Source organism: Nesoenas mayeri (assembly GCF_963082525.1).
Source record: "Nesoenas mayeri genome assembly, chromosome: 5".
Lineage (NCBI taxonomy): Eukaryota > Metazoa > Chordata > Aves > Columbiformes > Columbidae > Nesoenas > Nesoenas mayeri.
The window spans coordinates 31,434,605-31,454,610 of NC_137548.1; the positions used below are offsets into that span (position 1 = coordinate 31,434,605).

At 35.9% G+C, this 20,006-nt stretch overlaps 1 protein-coding gene across 3 annotated transcripts in view; it reads left to right on the forward strand.

The window, feature by feature from the left end:
• Positions 1 to 334: 334 nt before the first annotated feature.
• Positions 335 to 20,006, forward strand: part of NOVA1 (NOVA alternative splicing regulator 1) — a gene marked incomplete at both ends in the record, with an annotated part of 148,337 nt that continues 128,665 nt past the window's right edge. For all 3 annotated transcript variants that reach the window (XM_080345835.1, XM_080345836.1, XM_080345837.1), the window contains 2 exons: positions 335 to 470; positions 2,316 to 2,459. In XM_080345835.1, coding sequence (XP_080201961.1) covers positions 335 to 470; positions 2,316 to 2,459 — 280 coding nt within the window. The remainder of the gene's footprint in view (positions 471 to 2,315; positions 2,460 to 20,006) is intronic.

Below are 20,006 nucleotides of genomic sequence, written 5' to 3' on the forward strand. Positions count from 1 at the left end.
CTCTTCCCTCTCTCGCCCCCCTCGTTCCCCTGTCTCCCTTCTCCTCATCTCCTCCTGACACTGCACTGCAGCTGCTCCTCCAGCCCAGTCCTGCCCGCTTCCCTCCCTCCTTTCCCTTCCCTCCCCCCGGGTGCCAGATAAACAAGGCGCGCAGCATCCTCGACAATCCCGAGCTTAGCTTTACATTTTCGAAAAGGACAAGAGAACGGGACGAGCCCCCTCCCCTCCTCCTCCTCCTCCTCCTCCCCCTTCCTCCTCCTCCTCCTCCCCCCTTCCCTCCCTGCCCCCCCACCACAGAAGGGAAGAGACAATTCTCCTCCGAGCAGCAGCAAACATGATGGCGGCAGCTCCCATCCAGCAGAACGGGACCCACACTGGGGTTCCCATAGACCTGGACCCGCCGGACTCCCGGAAAAGACCGCTTGAAGCCCCCCCTGAAGCCGGCAGCACCAAGAGGACCAACACGGGCGGTGGGTATATTCTCTGTCACCTCCCCCCCGCCCAACCCACCCACCTCTCCGCTTCCCTACCTGCCTGACTGCCTCCCCCCTTTCCCCCCCCAAACATTCTCATTTCTCTAATGTTATCATTCATCAAAATGGCGTCGGTTTTCAGCATCTACCAGTCTTTTTATTTAATATCCACGCTGGGCTTCACAGCCATGACCCTACGGAGACTAGGAGGGAGCACAAGGGGCTTCTGCAGCCCAGCTATTTCCCTCGCCCGTGTAACGATGGGCGACAATAAATGGCAGCTGGAAGGAGACGGCAAACGCACTTTCCTTCTTCCACATCCTCTGGGTCGCAAGTTGAATTTCAGCCTTGCCGTGCGTTTTCCTCTTCCTTGGCCTCACTTCCATTGTCAGCGCGTACACGGCGTGTGTTCGCCGTGCTGGGGGCGAGGGCTGGCTGGTAGAGGGGGGAGTCGCCTCTCGGCTGCGGGGACTCGCTAGTTAACATCCTGCTCTTCCTGGAGGAGATGAGTTATAACGGGACCAGCATCTCCTCTGTCCGTGTGCGCTGGAGTCGTCATAACAATGCACCGAGGCAGAGGTGAATTTATTTGCCCAATATGAAGAGTAGCGGGCTGGCTGTGCTTAGTGCACGGTGCAGCCAGCGATGTTGATACGGGTGGGCACGACTGTCATACATAGACACTTCTTGAGACGCATGTGGTCTCGGATAAGAGAAGTGAGGTGGACTGGGGTCGTTCCTCCTGCTTAGGTGAAAAAAAGAGCAACTTTAAACAGGTTTCATGATAAAAACCGTGATATCCATGCCAATGGGATGTTGTCTTAATTACTGGGGAGAGCCTAAGTCTGGAGAACCACTGTACCCTTATTGTCTTGCACTTTTTTAGAGCCGGTACGGAAGGTCCTTAGACTTCAGTGTAGCTGGATTTAACAGTGGGGTGAGGGCACAGACAATTACGCAGTTGCTGAATCTGACTGGGAATCCTTTTTTCTTTCCCCCCTCCATTCATTATATACATCTTTTCCTGTTCCGATTGTGTGCTTTGACGCTAGTGGTGGGTAGAGGACTGGCATTGTCTGTCTGGTCACCTTTTAAGTGTATTTAAAATAAGTATCTTAGGCTTTGATCAATTAGGAGAAATTCTTCTTAATGTCCTTTAATTAATGAGCTTAAAAGAGATCATTGTCGCTTAAGAAGTGTTAAAGGAATACATCAGGATCACTTAGGCAAGTGATTCCACCCGCACCATGTTGAGTTGTTTTCTTGGCAGTGACTGAAATGCTTGGAATAAAACCCCACATTTTGGGTGGGTTATTTGGTAGCAGAGTAGTCGTTTTGCTCACTTAAGAAGAATGCAGGCAATAGCTAATTGCTATTCTCATGTGTTTGCTAATGACAAACAAATAGCCCATCAGAATTTACAATTCATTCCTTTTTAGTTTTGGCGTTTCTTTTGCTGTATTTTCAAGCAAGGTTGTAGTTGTCACTAGGCACGTTTTCGTGCAGGGCTTTTTTTTTTTTTTTCCAAGGGGTCCGATAATTTGTGCATGCTGTGGTTACCATTGGGAAAAAAAAACACCTTTGAAATATAATTTGGATGTTATTGTTTTAGGGAATTAAGGAATCTGTATGGATTCTTTAATTTGCTCAGAATAAATGTACATATTTCAAAATGTCAAAGGCATAGTCTAAACGTCTTGTAGAATGACGCAACTGGTTAGATGTAAATGTATGAATTACTAGACGAGTTCAAAGATGTAACATTTTGTTTATTTGTGGGTCTGGGGAGGAAAAAATCAAAGTTTGTAAGCCATATTAACCATATATATCTCGATTTTTCAGAGGATGGCCAGTATTTTCTAAAGGTCCTCATACCTAGTTATGCTGCTGGATCTATAATTGGGAAGGGAGGACAGACAATTGTTCAGTTGCAGAAAGAGACTGGGGCCACCATCAAGCTGTCTAAATCCAAAGATTTTTACCCAGGTAGGTGCAAAAATTAGCCAATTCTTTATTTTTAAATCCCAAGGGACGTATGTACATGTCGGTGTGTTTCATGTATTGACGACTAAGCTTCCAGTGCAGCTGGATACATTATTTCTCAGAAAACTATGATACAAAGTGCAACAGTGAAAATAAATATTCTGTCTGTCTTAGTGTATGGACTGGGCACTGTCTAGTAAACTAACTGCTTGAAATATGTTTAAAGATTTTATAGTGTTTCTGCAAAAAAAATGTTTTCATTAGTATTTGGATTGTTTTGGTTTTTAGTTTTAAAAAAATAAATCTAGCTTTAAAGAACTGACTTGACAGCTGGTGTAAAAATAATTGTTCGTTTGAAGTTTCCAGACATTGTAATGACAATTAAGCTAGAATGAGTAAAAATGAGAGGCCGCCTCTTAAAGAATGGGCCCTTTACTTTAAATCCATTATGTACCTTCTTTCTGCTTCACTGCTTTGTTCGCTGGCTCTGGAGTGAAGTAAAGAGGACAAGTGCTGCTCTTTAGATATTCTTTATATTATGTTTATCATGATGTTGGATTAAAACTGTCATATAAAAGTGAGATACTTTGGATGAATAAAGAAATGAGTATTTTATGTCAACTGTATTTTTGCATAAGAAACAAGTGTTTAGTATTTGTGTATAACAATAATAAATACCTGAATTAGCATTTCTCCTTTATATGGTTTCTGAAGAGGGAGTCTAACGTAATGATACACAAGATTGTATCTTTTGGATTAAATAATTGATTTTTCCTAAAGATGACCAAACTAGCATTCTGTGATTTATTCTAGAGGACTTTTAAAAAAGTGATGCGAAATAATGACATATTTAATGCTTTTTTTTTTGGTGTTTTGATTATGTTACTTTTGAGATTAACTGGTGATTTAGTATTGAGTTGGCTAGCTGTTACTGACTCTTTTCTCTTGGAAAAATAAGAGCTGCTTTGCATTTTATCTAGTTTAACAAGATCATTGAGTTCTACAGAATAGTGAGGGTGGTTGGTGTGGATAAAAACAGAAAACTAACATTGGAACATTTAGCTTTCCCATTCTTTAACTTTAGTGTTAGGCAGAAATGGATAATTTTGTATTAGTAGAGAGATTGTGGTCTATTTTCAATGATGATTTTTGATGTGGAAATATTAATGCACTTGTTGTACATGTCCTTAGTAAATGTAGTTTATAATACTTAAATGTTGGAGCTTAAAGTGAAGAATGTAGATTTTTTCCTGTTGAAGGATACAGCTTATGAACTGATGTTTGTTGTCTTGTGTCTGGGGGGGTTGTATTTGTGGGGGGTTTTTTTGTTTGTTTTTTTTAAACATTTCTTTAGAAAGTTAGAAAAAATGGTCTTTTGTTTTGAAAGGTATGTTAGGGTGGAAAAAAAATCAATGTAGAATTGTGAAAACTCTTGGAAGAAATAAAAGCATTCAAAAGAGCCTGATTGCAGAATTAATAACATAATATGGGTAAAGAACTGCAATAGTAAATTAAATTCACTGTCAATAGATGAAAATGAAATAGATTTTCTGCATTATATGTGAGGTGGTATCAGATATGCAAGGATGTTACAGAAAATTGGTGTTTATAAAGAATATTCCAAATACCAAATTACAAGCCTTTTCATTTTACTACAGTTTATTTACACTCGCTTGGAAAGGATGCTCCAAAGATTAGATCTTTTGTTCCGTGCTCTAGCATAGTTCTTCTGTTTTCTGATTAAATCAGAATTACATACTTTTTTGTGTAGCAAATTGTAAAGATACAGCAGTAGTAGCAGAAAAACCTTTGAAAAATAAAAAATAGCAAGCTAGAATGACATCAGTAAAAATGTTTGTGACATAAACACCTCTCTCTTAAAATCAGTAGTAATAATATAAATAACTAGGACAGCAAGCCGTAAGCAGTTCTACGTAACAGGTTCAAATGGAGTTCCAGTTTGACTTCATATGGTCTCCTTTGAATTTTCAGCCACATTGTTTCAAATAGAAAAAGAGTGTCTTAAGGAGGTTTGTAACTGAAACCTGTGTGGAACAGGGGTGAGAAAGGGATTACAGCGTGGCTCGCTCTTGTTAGTCTTTCTGTTTGCATTTGACCACCAGCCCATGGAATTTTCGGAGGTCCTGACATTCCCTGAGCTGATGGCTTTTGGGTTTCTTCCAGAGTTGTGCTCATATAGCATTAGGGAATACAAACCTTGTGAAATAGCTAATATAAAGATATGGTTTATTTTTCTTATAAAGTTTCTTAAACAATTATTCTATTTTCCTAATAGAAGTTACTTAGTCTGTACCTCTGATGTTTGTCCTTATAAATGTTTAATGTATATTTCGCTATGGAATGTAAAGTTTTAGCACAGTCTGGGTAAGCTGCTGTTTGGAAAGGAGGAAGGTGGTTGTAATAGAGAAGTCATGAGTAGTTCCTATGATCTAATAGTGTTCTTTTTTTTTCCTCTGTGATATAGGACTTCAGTATGCAGACTGATTACTGTTGGAATTATTTTTGTGCATCAAAAGGTGACATAATTGCTGAAGAATTATATGACAGCTCTAATTACGAGAAATTGAAGGAAAAAACAGCTTTTCATGAACATTTTAGTTTACAAAATAGGAAGCAGTATATAAATACATTACCATCCGCTACGGTCTTGTTTTCTGAGTACATAATTTATTGCTCTCTTTTCAGGTTACCAGCTGACTTTTTTCTAAATGTCTGGACTTCTGCAATTTGACTTTGGTTACTGTGCGTAGATTATCCCTGATTCTTTTCTGTTCGGGCTTGTCCCTCTAGATTAAGGAAAATGAAATGAAAATGGCAAAATATGCCCTACTTTTATACTAAATGGTACTTATCCTTTCTGTAGAGAAGTACAGTGTGTGAATTGCCTTGTAGGTTCTGCTCCAAAATTTAAATAGACATGGAGCCATACTACTTTAATATTAATGAAGTGAACTTCATAAAGAAAGTGACCATTCTGTGAAGCTGTTTTAACGTATGATTTTATTTAGAATAATATAAAAGAGTCAGTATTTCTGTCATATGAAGCTCTTGTTGTCTTATCTGTTTCTCCATTCTGAATTATAGTGAGCGCTGGACTGAAAACTACTCTGGACATATGTATTTTTTTCCATTGCAAATGTTGGCGCGCATACTTGCTTTCTCTTTCATGCACTCTTGCTCTTTCTCTCTGCGCTCCTGCCCCAGTCTCACATGTACACACGCACAAAATTATGTTACATCACATCATGTTGTTTATCTTGTAACAGGATCTTGCCTGGTCTGAACTTGGTGCTTGAGTGAATTTGAGCTCAGTTAGTGTTTTTCAATTTATTGGAATATGAAGTCGTATGTGTACTGAAATTAGATCATATTAAGAGCAGAGATTAATAAAAACATAATTAAATGGGGGTAAGGTTTTACTGCTTTTAACAATAGATTAGCAATGTTGTTTTTATAGCAGATTTCTAATCAGTAGTGATCTAAATGTTTGGAGAATGCAAAGGTGAGAGTTTCCCCCCTGCCTCTTGTAGGGAGTGTTGTGTGGCTATGTTATGTTATGTTTTTACTAAGTTATATGTATTTGATATGTTTTCTATTGAAATACCAGATTTTTTTAAGATATTCATATATTATGGGAGGTGGTCCAGCTAATCTTTGTGCAAGTGCCCTTTTGGAAAGTCTCTTATTCTGACTTAACCTTTCAAACACGTTGAATGTGTAAGTAACAGAACTTTACAGGAATTTAAAATTAATTTATAATTAATAAGTTCCCATTCTAGCTTCATTACTCCTATTATACTGTTAGGAATGGGAAATGTATAATATATCAAGCTTGGTTCACCGTTATTATTTCCTTTATATAAGAAAGGATTTGTCATGTTAATTTATAACTGTTAAAAATAAACTGGAGTTTAGTAGTGAAAAAAAATCTGTTTTAAAAATCAATGCTTGGAAATAATATTGAATTGAAATACGACTTTTTCAGCTATGGAAGAGAAAAAAGAGTAATGGAGTTAGATATGAAAATGGCATTAGTTATTAGTTGTCTGTTGTCATGGTTCCTAGACAGTGGTTTGTCATACATCAATAAATGCATCTCACTATTCTTGATAGTTTTGCTGTTAACATTAGCTAATTAGTGACTTCATAAGTATATATAAAAGATTTTCAGATAGATTTCTAAACATTTACTTGTATGTGTTACTTTTGGGTAGTAGGACTGAGGAAATGATTAAATAGTGAGTAGGGATTTCAGAGGTGGAATCTAGAGCTGTGGATGTTTGTGAAGTAATCACTGATCTTTCTGCTATTAAAAAAAAAAAAAACAACCAAAAAAACCAAAACCAAAACCCAAAAACAAACAAACAAAAAAACCCCAAACAAACAAACAAACAAACAAAAAACAACCAAAAAAACACACACGCAAAAAAAACCCAAAACCAAACCAAACCAAATGAAAACAAAAAGCAACAACAAACCGAACAACCACCAAGAACCCTCAAGTGTTGATTGCCAGCTGTTCAGAGAGATAATTCTCAGTTGGACAGTTGTCTGTTGCCTGGTTACTGGAACAGAATTAAAAAAGTTAGCTTGTTAGCCAGCAGATACTTAGTATTTTACATTTAAAAGCAAGCTGAAACTGAATGTGTAACTTGGTGTGATCTTGAGGTTGTTACATGCCCAACACACACAGTGTAAATTTAAGTACTGGAAGTTTAAGTAGAAATTTTGCACTGATTTCTTCTACTTTTAGGGGCTTATTAATGTGAATGAATGCATAAGCTTTGACATAGTAAATGGCTTTGGTTTGCAAGAAAGTGCAGTGTCTTGTATAAGAAAGGTTTAAAACAACTTGTGATGGATTTGGAATGGTTAGTATAACTTTAATAAATGGGACAGACTAACTACTATGTGCACTTGGTTGGCAAAATAAAGAACGAAGTGAGGGTGGCTATTATCACAGGGAAATGCCATATTTAATAATTTATAACTTTTTATTGTGATTGATTTTGCCTAGTTTTCAATATAATTGGAAACCAAATGATTCTTAGTAGATTAGAGAGCTTATGTAGATGAAGGTGCTTCTAGTAATAGTACTGCTTTTTGATAAAGTTGAGATTTCTGTAATGCAGGTATTCATTAAGAATATATATTTTCTGGACTCATGCATTCCAAGGGAAAACAAACAAAGCCACAAACAAAACAACAACAACAAAAAAAACATCCCAGTAACAAAACAAACAGAACCAAAACCCCGAGACCTAAGAGAAATAGCTCAAGTTGATATGCACTGAGAATTTTAAATTTTCTTCTTTCACAAATTTTAAAATTTCCGTACAATACTCTGATGGTGCTTTGCAGAGATGTCACAGTTTTAATGGATGTTTGTCAGAACATAGGTCTTGAAGCTAATATTTAAAAAATATAAACAGGGAATGTCTGAATCTCTTAATAATTGTTTTCCTATTGTCTGCTGTCCAGTAAAAGAAACATGCTCTCACTTTTTTTTTTTTTTAAAATGGGTGCAATCTATAACAAGCAACACATTTTTCAAATACTCTGATCTTGTTCATTCTTTAATTGTAGTAACTTAGATAATGCCCTCAGTAGCTGACCACAGAATTTATTTCATCAGTGATCAGTAGCTTTTTTTCCAGAGGAGAAAACCTCGGATTTAGTGAATTTGTCAGACAGGCTTTTAGAAGTAGATCGTAGAGGGATTTGGAAGGAGGACTTGTGCTTCATTGCTATCTCATTTCCATCTTCGGACACAGCTCTAGCATAAAGTTAAGCAGCATCAGTAAAGATGTGACAAACTTTTCTCTGGGACTCATCGTTGCATCCTGCAGCAGGTGCAGTCAGCTTTGCAGTTCATCTTAGAAAGAGGCTAGTTTGTTTTTTAACATTTATCAGTAGGCCAGTGGGAGTTATTGACTTAGTGAGGAGTGTGGTAGTTGTCAGTTGTCCAGTGTGGGAATGCTGCAGGTAATTGGGCTGGACTGGTGAGAGCTGTGGCAGTGTGCTTCTCACGTTGCTCTGCAGCTGCTGTTGATCTTAATTAATCTGACCCTCAGAGGCTGCAGTGTCATGGTATAAAACGCAATACATACTCGAAATGGAAAGGCTCCTTTTTTGGCGCTTATTGATGGTCATGTTTCTAGGTAGGCCTTTTAGTTTTCTGATTGGATTCGTTTGACACTAGCATAAAATCCTTCACGTACTACAATCTAAAACTGTAATACATTTTTCCTGTTTATCAAATATGTCTGTGGAGTAATGAAGCTGATAAACATGTTTTTGAAATGTCACCGTTATAATGGACTTTGCAAAAATATTTTTCTTTATTCTGACAACAAATACAATTTTCTGTAAGTGCAAAGAGTTTTATTGTTTGTGTCTGGAATGAATTTGTGGTGTTCTGCAGTATGCTCTGTAGCGGGGTATGCTTGTGCTGGCCAGCTCAGTCTTGCGACTCTTCTAAGGATTTCTAGTACCATGGTTAGGTGTAAAATTGGTGTTTGTTATTTGGCAATTGCAATAAATGTGTTGTGCATATGTGAGACTGTTAGTTTACTGTAGATGTATTACCATCTTCTTCCTGACTGCATAATGCAACTTGGGAATCCGTCAGGTTTCTTACATCCCCCCTGGTATTCAGGGCCGTTCCATCTTTCCATACGCCAAAGGAAATATCAAACCTGAGTTTAACCTAGAGATCTTTTAAATGTTACGTTTTGTCAAGCTCTATTCCATCCTATTTTTGTTTTGGTTTCATTTGCGATTATTCGTAGCATAATAAGGATTAACTCTGTTGCTTGTATTTTAATTTGAGTAATTGTCAGGATACTCTGTTCTAATTTTCCCCTATACTTAATAGACGTATTAAATATTTTAATACATAATAACTGTCTAAATTCCCAACCCCGCATATTAACTTATTTTCACTTTAACATATTTGATATTAATTATCGCTGAATCTGGCTGGGGTTTACTTAATATTAGATCTGCTGTTCTTGATTATAGCCAAACACTAAAATTTATTTGCAAGTACTGAACTGGTCTGATGGAAATGCCAGTTTAAGGCAGTATTTGGAAAGACATTTATGGAAGTCAGCTCCCAACAGTACAAAGCTAACATGCCTTTGTAACTTTTGAATATGAATTTGTCACTCCCTGCTTGAGCTAGTTATGAGCAGTACTGTTGTGCATTGCTTTTCTTGACTTGTGAATTGCAGTAAATTGTGTAAGGTTTAATATTCTGCATAACTGATGGACAAAATCAAGTCTCCTTCATGAAAGGCTAGGGGGAATTAAATAACTAGCTATGTGACCAGATAGCACTTGAAAAAATACTATATTAGGGACCAGGTTTAAAGTTGTATGTTGATGATATGAATGATCTGGGGTCAGATCCCTGCTAAGTGAGGAAGAGACACCTTTGACAGCTTACATAGATGGAAGTGATGATGTAACATCAGCATTTTTTGGATATAAAGAAGCATGAATTTCAGACAAAATTTTTCATTTTCCTGGTCTTGTAGGTTTTGATTGTGAAAAGACTAAACATCTGTTTTTCATCATTGATCTCTCACTGCATCCTGCAGGGCCTGTCATCTCAGCATTGACAGGATCAGATGAAAAATACAATCGATGTGTTGACATTTTTTTGAGAATCACTCAGGTAAGATTACTTGTTATACAGAACTACAGTGAAATTCATGGCTGCTGCTAATGTTTCACCAGTTGAAGCCTTTGCATTCTCAATCATTAATTAAATTAGATACTGAGGTTCTCTGCATGTTCCCTTGTTTCTATTTTAAAAGTCCTTTTTGTGCCTTGCTCAGTGCCATTTAACTCTCTTGTAATTTCCCACATAAAGAGCTTCACACATTTGTACTATTTTCCCCCACTTCATAGAGCGGCACCTGTTTGCTTGAATCAAGAACCATAGTGCACACCTCCAAAGCTCTTGGAAGATTCATATGTACCTGTATTTTGCTTTATCTTCAAATAGTGGATTTAGTTCTTTTTAAATTCTTCATTGGCAATATGAGGAAGAAAATTCTGTGTAGAGAACCAGATAATCAGAGGCAGCAGTGATTTATCATCTTCCTAGTTCGTTCTAAACTCTGTTTTTCAAACTGTACATGAAAAGTTACAAATACTTAAATGAATATACAACTGCGGAGTCTTTATTTTTATAACATAAATTATAAAAAATATTTATATGAAGTCATGCACTGGAAAAGCAGGAAATGCCAGGTGTACATTCAGTTGTCTTTGAGCATCCAGTGTGCTTATGGAATTAAATCTGTATCAAACTGGATTCCCGAGGAGCTGGGCAGTTAAATATCATGGATATGAGGGAAGGAAAACAAAAGACCAGCTGGGCCATATGCTGAGTTGGAACTTGATTTATTTGAGGTTTACACTTTGTCCCTATCTGTAATTTGGCGTTAGGAAACACCAGAGGGTAGGTAGTAGAGTTTATAGTAATACTAGCAGGAGCAGCAATTCCAGTGCTGCAGCAGATACTGTTTTGGCAGCAGTACCAAACTTTCAGTATGGTACTGAAGTTACAGAATATTTGTAGCTGTTTATTGACCTGGATTTGAAGAAACTTCTGTGGAACAAGAGAGGCTCTTCTGTAATTCTGTATGTGCTGATTTTCAAAGGTCTGCAATGAAATGCTGCTACTGGATGCCTTAAAGCTTTATAAACATGACTTGTTGCAATGAGAACTGTTAGACATAGAACATGTATGGAGTTTATTTTCTATCTTGCATGTATGCACACTTCTTTCTTCATATGTCTTCTACTTACTGTATTAGATGAACACTTGGTGACTCTGTCAATCTAAAGTAAAAATTGGATTCCCAAGGACCTCCTTGTATCACTTCCTGATTTCTGAGTCTTTTGTTGTGCCGTGTAGCACAACTAAGTCTACTAGTTTTTGTTGAGATTGCTCTTCCTCAAGCAGCATATAATTTCTAGCATAGTGAAATGCTCAAAAAAACCCAACCTGGAAGTTTTTTTAGGTTGGTAATGCCAAGTGCTCATCTAGTATTTGCACTGCTTTTAACAAAACCAAAATATGTACTTTTTAATTTTACGAGTTTATAAGTTCTGTGTGGATCTACATATATGGCTAGCTGTTCTTCTAAGTGCCAACATGATGTATTAAATGAATGATTTTTTTTTTTTTTTTTTTTTTCTTCCCCCTGAGGAATCAGTCCCAAATAACTAGGAAAAAAAGATAGGACAATTTTGTGTGATGAGCAGACGAACTCAGGATTGGACAGGAAAGGGTCTCTAAAACAAAAAGGAATTTATCTTGTGTAGCCAGTATCTCTTCATTTTACTTGAGTTTGTGAGTTCTTTCACTGAATAATGAGTATTTAGAAGAAACAAATGGTTCCTCAGGTAGCCAGATCTTAAGTCAGTTAGGCTGTTAAAAGCAGTTTTTTCAAATGTACGTAGAAATCCACACGTAATTGCTAGACTCAGAGCATTAATCTTGCAAGTTCTTGGTGAATGAAATGCGCAGCTATATTGGTCCTCCTTTAGGTTTCTTGTACCTTTTAAAACCAAAGCCTCTTCAGTTTATGCAAATGTTTTATAACATTCTAGTCTCAGAAGCATAGAGTGGATAGTGGTAGCAAGGTCAGTGTTTGGATTAAGTAATATATTTATACCTAGTTAATTTTATTTCAGTTTTTAAATGGTACTTTGTTGATTAGTAACTATTCATTCTCTTGTTTCTGTATTATCTTTTCCAGTGGCTCATGGTTTTGATAGCACTTAACTATTTGAAAGAATGTGGTTTTTGATGTTCAGAAATAGTTCCACTTCTGTCCTTCACACTTCATTAACTTAGTGCTTACTGATTTGGAGGGTGCAGACATAAGAAGGGCACAAAATCTAGGCATCCATAATTGTAAGAAGAGTGCCTTGATTTTGCCCTTCTCCAACACTCATGTGTATCCTTAGAATGAGGAAAAATAAACACCTCATTATTTATTCACTTTTTTTGTCCTTTTCTGATGGAATAATTTGTTAATATGGTGTATAAATGACCTACTAAACTTTCATTGTTGGCTAGTCCAGGGACTTTTAAAGTTTTTTTGTACAGAAGTCTCTTGTAAATATTGGCAGTTTTGTATTGGCTGTCTGAAGATCATTGATTTTCTTTTTTTTTAATTTTTAAGTACTTGGCTTTTTAGTAGAATGACCAGTTCAGATTTGGGTGCCTGTTTCTCCCAATACAAACTTTTAGAAGTGATCACAACAATGTACTAAGGGTTGTGATATTTCAACTGCAATTGAAATTTAATGACCTTTTCCTCAAAATATGCATATAGTTAAATGGGCTCCTAAGATAATGCAGGGATTTTTATTTTTTTTTTTTTTTTTCTGTGAAATGTTATTACATAGGAGATGAGAATAGGTGATTGTAATACTCTTGTAAGCATGAAGGTGTCTTAATTTGGGTGGTTCTTCCTGTTGAAGATTTTCTGAAGACAAACCTAAGAAAACCTTCAAGGGGTTTGGTGTGAATTAGTATATGTTAGTAGCACTGTTTTTGTGTCATGAGTTTTTCATATTGCAAAGTATACTTACTTGGGAGGTGGAGATAAGCTGATGATGGCTATCTGATATTCAAGTCAAGTGTGCTTAAAAGTATTTCAAGAACTAATATAAATTTCATATTTGTAGTATGACCTACTTCAGGAAGTCTAGAAGGAAGTGTAATATTGCAATGCTAATTTAGAGGAAAATGTGCTGTTTGAATTGTTATGTGGTTTGTTGGCAAAGCAAGGGAGAATGATGGTGTATTTTATGTGAAGTGATCGAGTTTATAAAGTAACAGATGTGTGAATAGTAATGTGGATTCAGATCCACAGATATTCTGGAATCCTTGTAGGTAAGTCTGTATGTAGAGGGAAAGACCAAGATACTTTAGGACATTTGCGCAGACTTTATCATTTTGTATTGAATAATTTTTAATGTTTCCCTCTGCTTTAAGCAGGTTCCATTGTTTTAATCTCTAATCTCCTTAGACTACAGCAGTTTTCATGTAGCATTTAAATCCTGGATTCCTCAGTTTTATTTTTCTTTGCTCAAAAGCAAAAGATGGTTTCCATATTGGATTTCTCTATAGATGTTTCTTCTGGATTGAAATAACTTAGAGTGTCTTCTGCCTGAAGGTGTGGAATGTCCCTGATGCTTGTTGCTTTCCACAGGGGAGACTGAGGAATCTTACTGGACAGGTCATATTACAAATGCTGAAGATTATTAGATATATTTTGTCCAAAAATTACTATGTGTATGCTGCTTATTTGGAGAAAAGCCAGTTATTCAGTCTCAACAAGTATTTAATTTCAATTTTTAATCTTCAAGTTATTTTTTAGAGCTCCAAGTTTTCCATCTACAAGCCTTTAAATTCTGAATCTCAGAGTAGTAGTTCAATACGTTCTAAGTGCTGTATAATTTGTAGTTTTTTTCATAAGCAGTTTAACATACATCTTTTTTACTTATTTTATACGTGATGTTCAGAATAGAAATTGTGTTAGTAAAATGTAACTATCACTGTGCATGATGAATTCAGATTTTGATGGTAAGTAAAACTTCCTATTTTTAGATAGGGTGAAGATTTTTTGGAAGTAGTGAAATTCTGATGATTTTTTTTTTTCTGTTCTTTGTATTCCTTGAATACCACTGAATATTAGCATTTCTTAAACTTGTCCAAATTCTTTATCTATCTGGGTTAGTCTAGCATGATTCAGTCCTTCCATTTTTCGACTGCTGATGTTCTATTACTTTCAGCAAAAAGGAATACAAATTCTTTTTTTAATGTTTCTTAAGCATAAGGACAGAAAGTGATAATTTCTTTCCTGTTTGCTACTGCATTCCACTAAAGTGAGTGGAGACATTCTTACAAAGTCAGTAAATTTACCAGCAGTGTCTGTATATAAACATTAAAGTCAGGTAAGTATTAAATTTATGCAAGGTAGAATATGCATCGAGTCTATGTGGTCCATATTAGTGTGTTTTCACATAGGGATAGATGAATAGTAGCACATGTTTAAGAAAAAAAAAAAAAAAGCTTTATGATTCCAGTTAAGATCTTTGGTAAACTAATTCTCTCTTTCTAAGGGTTTTCCCTTTTCTAGCAAAGGATTTTGTGTGTGTGTGTGTGTGTGTGTTTGTTGTTGTTTTCTTGGTGCTCATCTACAGTAGTTAACATTTACTGCTGCCTTTTCCTCTGAGGAGGGATGTGTTCTTACCATTTTCTAGCCTTGCAAACAATAGTAATTGATCTTCTTTCAGCTTGCTAGAGGTGTTTGAATCTCTATTTGCAGATGTCTTTCTTCCTACATTCATTTTTAATAGTCAAGTAGATGATGAATGCAGCGATAAGGCATGTACTTTGGTAAGGATACTGTACAAAGCCTTTACAGATATAAACAGATGTTTATAAAAAATAGGTATATAATACAGGTTTTCAATATGAACTTCCAAACATACATGTTCTCCCTTTTTGACATAAGAGTTTTATAGCCTTTGCTTTTAGTCATGTTCTCTTTGCAATAAAAATTACAATGTTTTAAATGTTCTGTTCAGTTTGTAAATCTGGAAGTGCAACACTTTCCTAATACCCCCCCCCCTCAAAAAAAAAAAAAGGACAAATGATAAAAACTTACCATATATAATCAATGTTTTGTAATTGTCATATTTTTTACTCTGCTTTAAAACGTGGCTGGATTTTCTGATACTAAAAGACTAATTCTGTGTCTCTATGTATAGACTGGGTTTTTAATATATTTGTGAATCTGTTCAGTAAATCCATGTAGGAAAATACTGGCCTTATGTTAATATATGCCAGTCTTGCTAAAAGGTCCATTTAAAAAGAGAAGCGTTAGATCTAATCCAGATTCAGTTACAAATCCTCTTGAAACTAAACATTTTCCAGAATGTGTTTCCATTTGCAAATAATTGCTCTTGGTACAAGAATTACATTTTTATTTTGAAAGGTGCAAATCAAAATTTTTGAAGTATGAAACAGACTGAATTATTTAAAAATATCTGAACAATTAATGGGACGGATTCTGTAATTAATGTTCTAACTGAAATGTTAAAAGGCACAGGTAAAGTTTCTAAAAATCTAATAAAATATTGGCATTTTAACTTTAAATAGTAATGACGAAGTCAAATTGTCCTAATTTTATTTCTTATTACATAAAATGTTTTGGCTCATCTTTTAGGATAATTGTTTGGACTTTTTATCAGGGACAAGACTGATTAAGTATGTACAAAGGAAATACATATACCATTCTGCTTTTCAGTAAGGAAAAGAAGTTGGAATACTTTGTGTTTACCTATATTCTGGATAGTCCAGTTGTTTACACAAGCCTTTATTCTCTTATTTATTTATTGAAAATTAAAATCTAAAAATATTTTGGCTTAGTGTTCAAATTTTAGTGTCTTTCAAGTTATTTCAGCAAGCAAACTTTTTTTTTTCTACGTGTTTAATTTTAACAGAAACCTTCTGTAAAGGTAAATGCAGATTTAAGGACTTGTTGCTTATTTAAAAACAAACACTGAAGAAAATCGTGAGGAAGCACTTAAATAAGAACACAGGAGTGTTTAATTATAGTGTCCTATATGTTTTTAAAATAGGACAGTGTGTTTATCTTGATATTGTCTGCTCTCTATTGAAATAAGTTATCAAAACTACAACCTTACAATTTGAGAGGACTGCGGGAGACAGTGAAAAATGCCCTTGATGACTGAATGGCATGTTTTTACCTTTTTTATGTAGTCCTGAACAAGAACAAAAGCATTTGGAATGGCTGCTACAATTATTTGGCTAGTAAGGTGTTAACTGTTTCTTTCCATGCACACTTTGATTTCATTGTATAAAAATACATGGTCCTATTTTGAGCTGCAAAAGGAGAGATTAAGATTATGTAATGTTTCATGGTAGCTATGCATAAGCTCTTTGTTTATTTACTCAAAGAAACATTTAAAAAAATCTTTCCAAACAGCTGAAGTGACACCAAGCACCAGCTGAGGAATCTGGAATAAAATATTTTAGGCCATGATTTGTGCTGAACTACAATATGAATGTATGATTCTGCAATAGCAATTGTTCTGAGTGAGGTCAAATTGCACATGAAGAAGGAACACAAGTGAGGTCTGTCTTCACTGCAACTGATGTCTGCACATGTGCTATTTCACAGTATTTTTTTAATCACATGCAAAACTGAGAGAATGACTGACTTGATTGTTTTGTTTGTCCATTGTAATTTAAGACTTAGTATGTCAATTGGTGAATTAAAGACTTGAAAGGAAAAAGTAAATATTGAAAGGAGTGTCTTTGAGAAACTTAATTTTGCACCTTAACTTCATACTTGTAAGAAAGCTAAAAGCCTTAGTAAAACATTAGAGACTTGTTTTAATGTATTTTTTCACATGTAGTGTACTGCATGTTAAAAATACAGTATTGACCTACTAGTATTATAAAAGATAGCTTTTTCTGTTTTCAGATAAAACGGTGCATTTTGACACATTGTTTAAAAACTAGAACAGCTCTGCATATGAAAACACAAACTGTGATAATTAGATAGATATGCCATATGTGGTCGTTTAAGTTGGCATATATCTTAAATGGCGTGTTTAATGTACTGTATAACTGGAATTAGTAATTTTACAGCTGAAAGCTGTTAATTCTTTATACTGACTCCCTCTCATGAACCTGTAGGTAATGATGGCAGACCTTTTTCTTTGCAAAGCGCTACTTCTGATAGCTTAAAATATAGTTATAAGCTTCTGTATTTTTAGTGGAATCTTTGACTAGTGTGTTTTAATAATATTTTAGTGTTTCTATGTACTTGAGAAATCTAAGACACTTAAAATAATGGTATAGTTAATATTGGAGGATGGCAAGAACGTTTGCTTTAATAAAATGTCTATAATGTAGAGGAAAGAAGGAAGGTCTGTTTTTTTCATATAGCCTGTTTTTCTCGGTGTAAAACTTCCCTCACTTCTTACGGGGAAAAAAATATGTCAGCCCTAAGCACTTGAGAATTGTTAATGGTGGTTAAAATCCTCACACCTGGCCTTTCCACACAGTGTAGCTAGATAAAAATCACGTGTCACACTTGACAGAAAGCGCAAGGGAGGAATGCAAGATTTCAGAATACAAATAGGTATGGCTAGGATGGAGTTAATTTTTTTTTGCAGCAGCTTGCATGGTGCTAGGTTTTAGATTTGTGACCAAAAAAGTGTTGAAGACACACTCATGTTTTAACTGTTGCTGAACAGTGTTTGCACATTGGCAAGGTCGTGTGTTTTTCACTCTGCCCACCCTCCTCAGTGAACAGATCAACAAGAAATTGAGAGGGGACACAACTAGGCAGATGACCCTGAAGTGACTAAAGCTATTTCATGCCATAAATGTTGTCCTAGCAACAAAATGGAGTGGAGGGAGTTTTAGATAGTATTTTCCTCAGAGAGTAGCTGAGCAGTGGTCTAGCCATGGGAGGTGGTGAGTGAGTGCCTTTGCATCACTTATTTTGTCTATGTGTTTTTTTTTTTCTTCCTCTTTTCCTTCATTTATTAAAATATTTTTATCTTGACCCAGGATTTTTCTTGCTTTAGTTCTTCCTATTTTCTTCCCCCATTGTGCTAGAGGAGCTGGGGAGTGAGTGAGCGAGCAGCTTTATGGGTTTAGCTGCTAGCAAGGTGAGTCCACCACAGGGATTATTTAACCTTTTTGTGTTGTGTAAACATTCTTCATTTCTAAATATGTAGGGGGGGAAGCCTAAATATTCACTCAATTTTGTCTTGAAATACTGGTAGACTCTGTTAAGAGTTAGAGTTACATAAATGAATTGTATTTATAGCTCTGGATACTGCTTAGGTCCTCATCCCTATGTTCCCTTACATAGGCCATTCTTGGGCTGCTTTTAGGTTGAGTGTTCAAAAGGAACATAGTACAGAAGGCAACTGAGAGGTTTTTTGGGAAGCCAGTTCAAGTGGATTGTTAGAAAGTAGGCATGGAAAGGACCTCATGGAATAGGGAATCCAGTTCTCTGCTGTCTTTCCAGACAAACCCAAAAAATCTCATAATCATAGCCCTTTTTACGGCCTTCCGTCTGCCCCGAAATTGAGGTGATGCTGGCATTTCCAAACTCCTCCACAAGGGAAATGCAAGGGAAAATGTCTGAAGTGGTTTTGTGCATTGAATAGATGTCCTAAATCAAATAGGATGAGCATGACAAAGGAAAATGTGCCCTATGAGTTTGGTGCCTATTTGTGTGAAACTATTCAAACAAACTGGTGAGAAAGTAGAACTTTTATAACAAAGTAAAAGGGCCATTTCTTTTTCTATCATAAGATAAATGTAATTTAGTTAATGAAAAGAACCGATAACCTTTTTTGACAGAACTGTTAATGGGATATCATACTCATGCAGTCATACTCTTGGGTCATTAAGTCCAATTGCATCTTACTGCAGGTAGCTATATTTCATAACTCCAGTCTATGGAAGTGTTCTTTAAGACAAATAAGAACTTCTGAAATTCTATGATTTTGTAAGCACTGGGATTTGCTGCTCACTCAGTAGCCTTTATTCCTGAAAGCAGGCATGATTCCTTTCACAAAAAAAAACTAGTATTAAGCTAACATTTTAGCTTTGACAAGTTCTAATTTGAGTCAAGTGACTCCAAGCATAGTGTCATGTGAATATCTGATCACGTTCATAAATTAATAATGTGTGAGCTGAAAATTACTAATGAAAACTGTGTTGGAATTAAACATGGGATTCTAGGCTGATCACTATTATGTTTAAACCAACCATACTTTCTGCTAATTTTCATGAGGTGGTGCTTTCGTTTTCATTCATGTTCTCTATGCTCCTCAGCCATTTTTAGGCTGGATTCCCTCCTGTTGTTTTTTGTCTTAATAAAAACTTGAATATGAAGTTGTTGGCCAATTGTCTGCCCTCCCCAAGCCTAAACTGAAAGAGTGAAATTTCAAAATCAAGCAGCTGAAAGCCTTTAGAATTTTCATTTCCTGTTAATTGTATGTCTGTTGTACATGGAAATGATGTGGAAACAGGTATAGAATGTTGTAACTAGATGCTAAACCTCTTGTGTGTGAACAGATTGGTGAGGAGAATAATGTTTTCTAGAGGAGATGTTTGGAGATCCTTGCCTTGTTCAGCTTTTTGCCATCATTGATTGTAGCTCCTCTGTAACCTCTCGGTGATTGCTGCTGTGGTATGTATTACTGCTGCTCCTTTGGCAACATGGACAGGGGTTTTTTAGATTTGTTGCAATGATTTTGCAAATGCAGGCAGGAAATCCAAGCAGTTTTTCGGCTCTAAAAATTCACCTCATTTGAAAATATTTTCATGTGTTAAAATATCTGCTTCTCTAGCTCAGTCTCGATGAGCTTTGAAATTGACCTTTGAGCATTATCCACAGCAGTCTTTATAAGAAGGGAGAGAACTTTATATGTTGG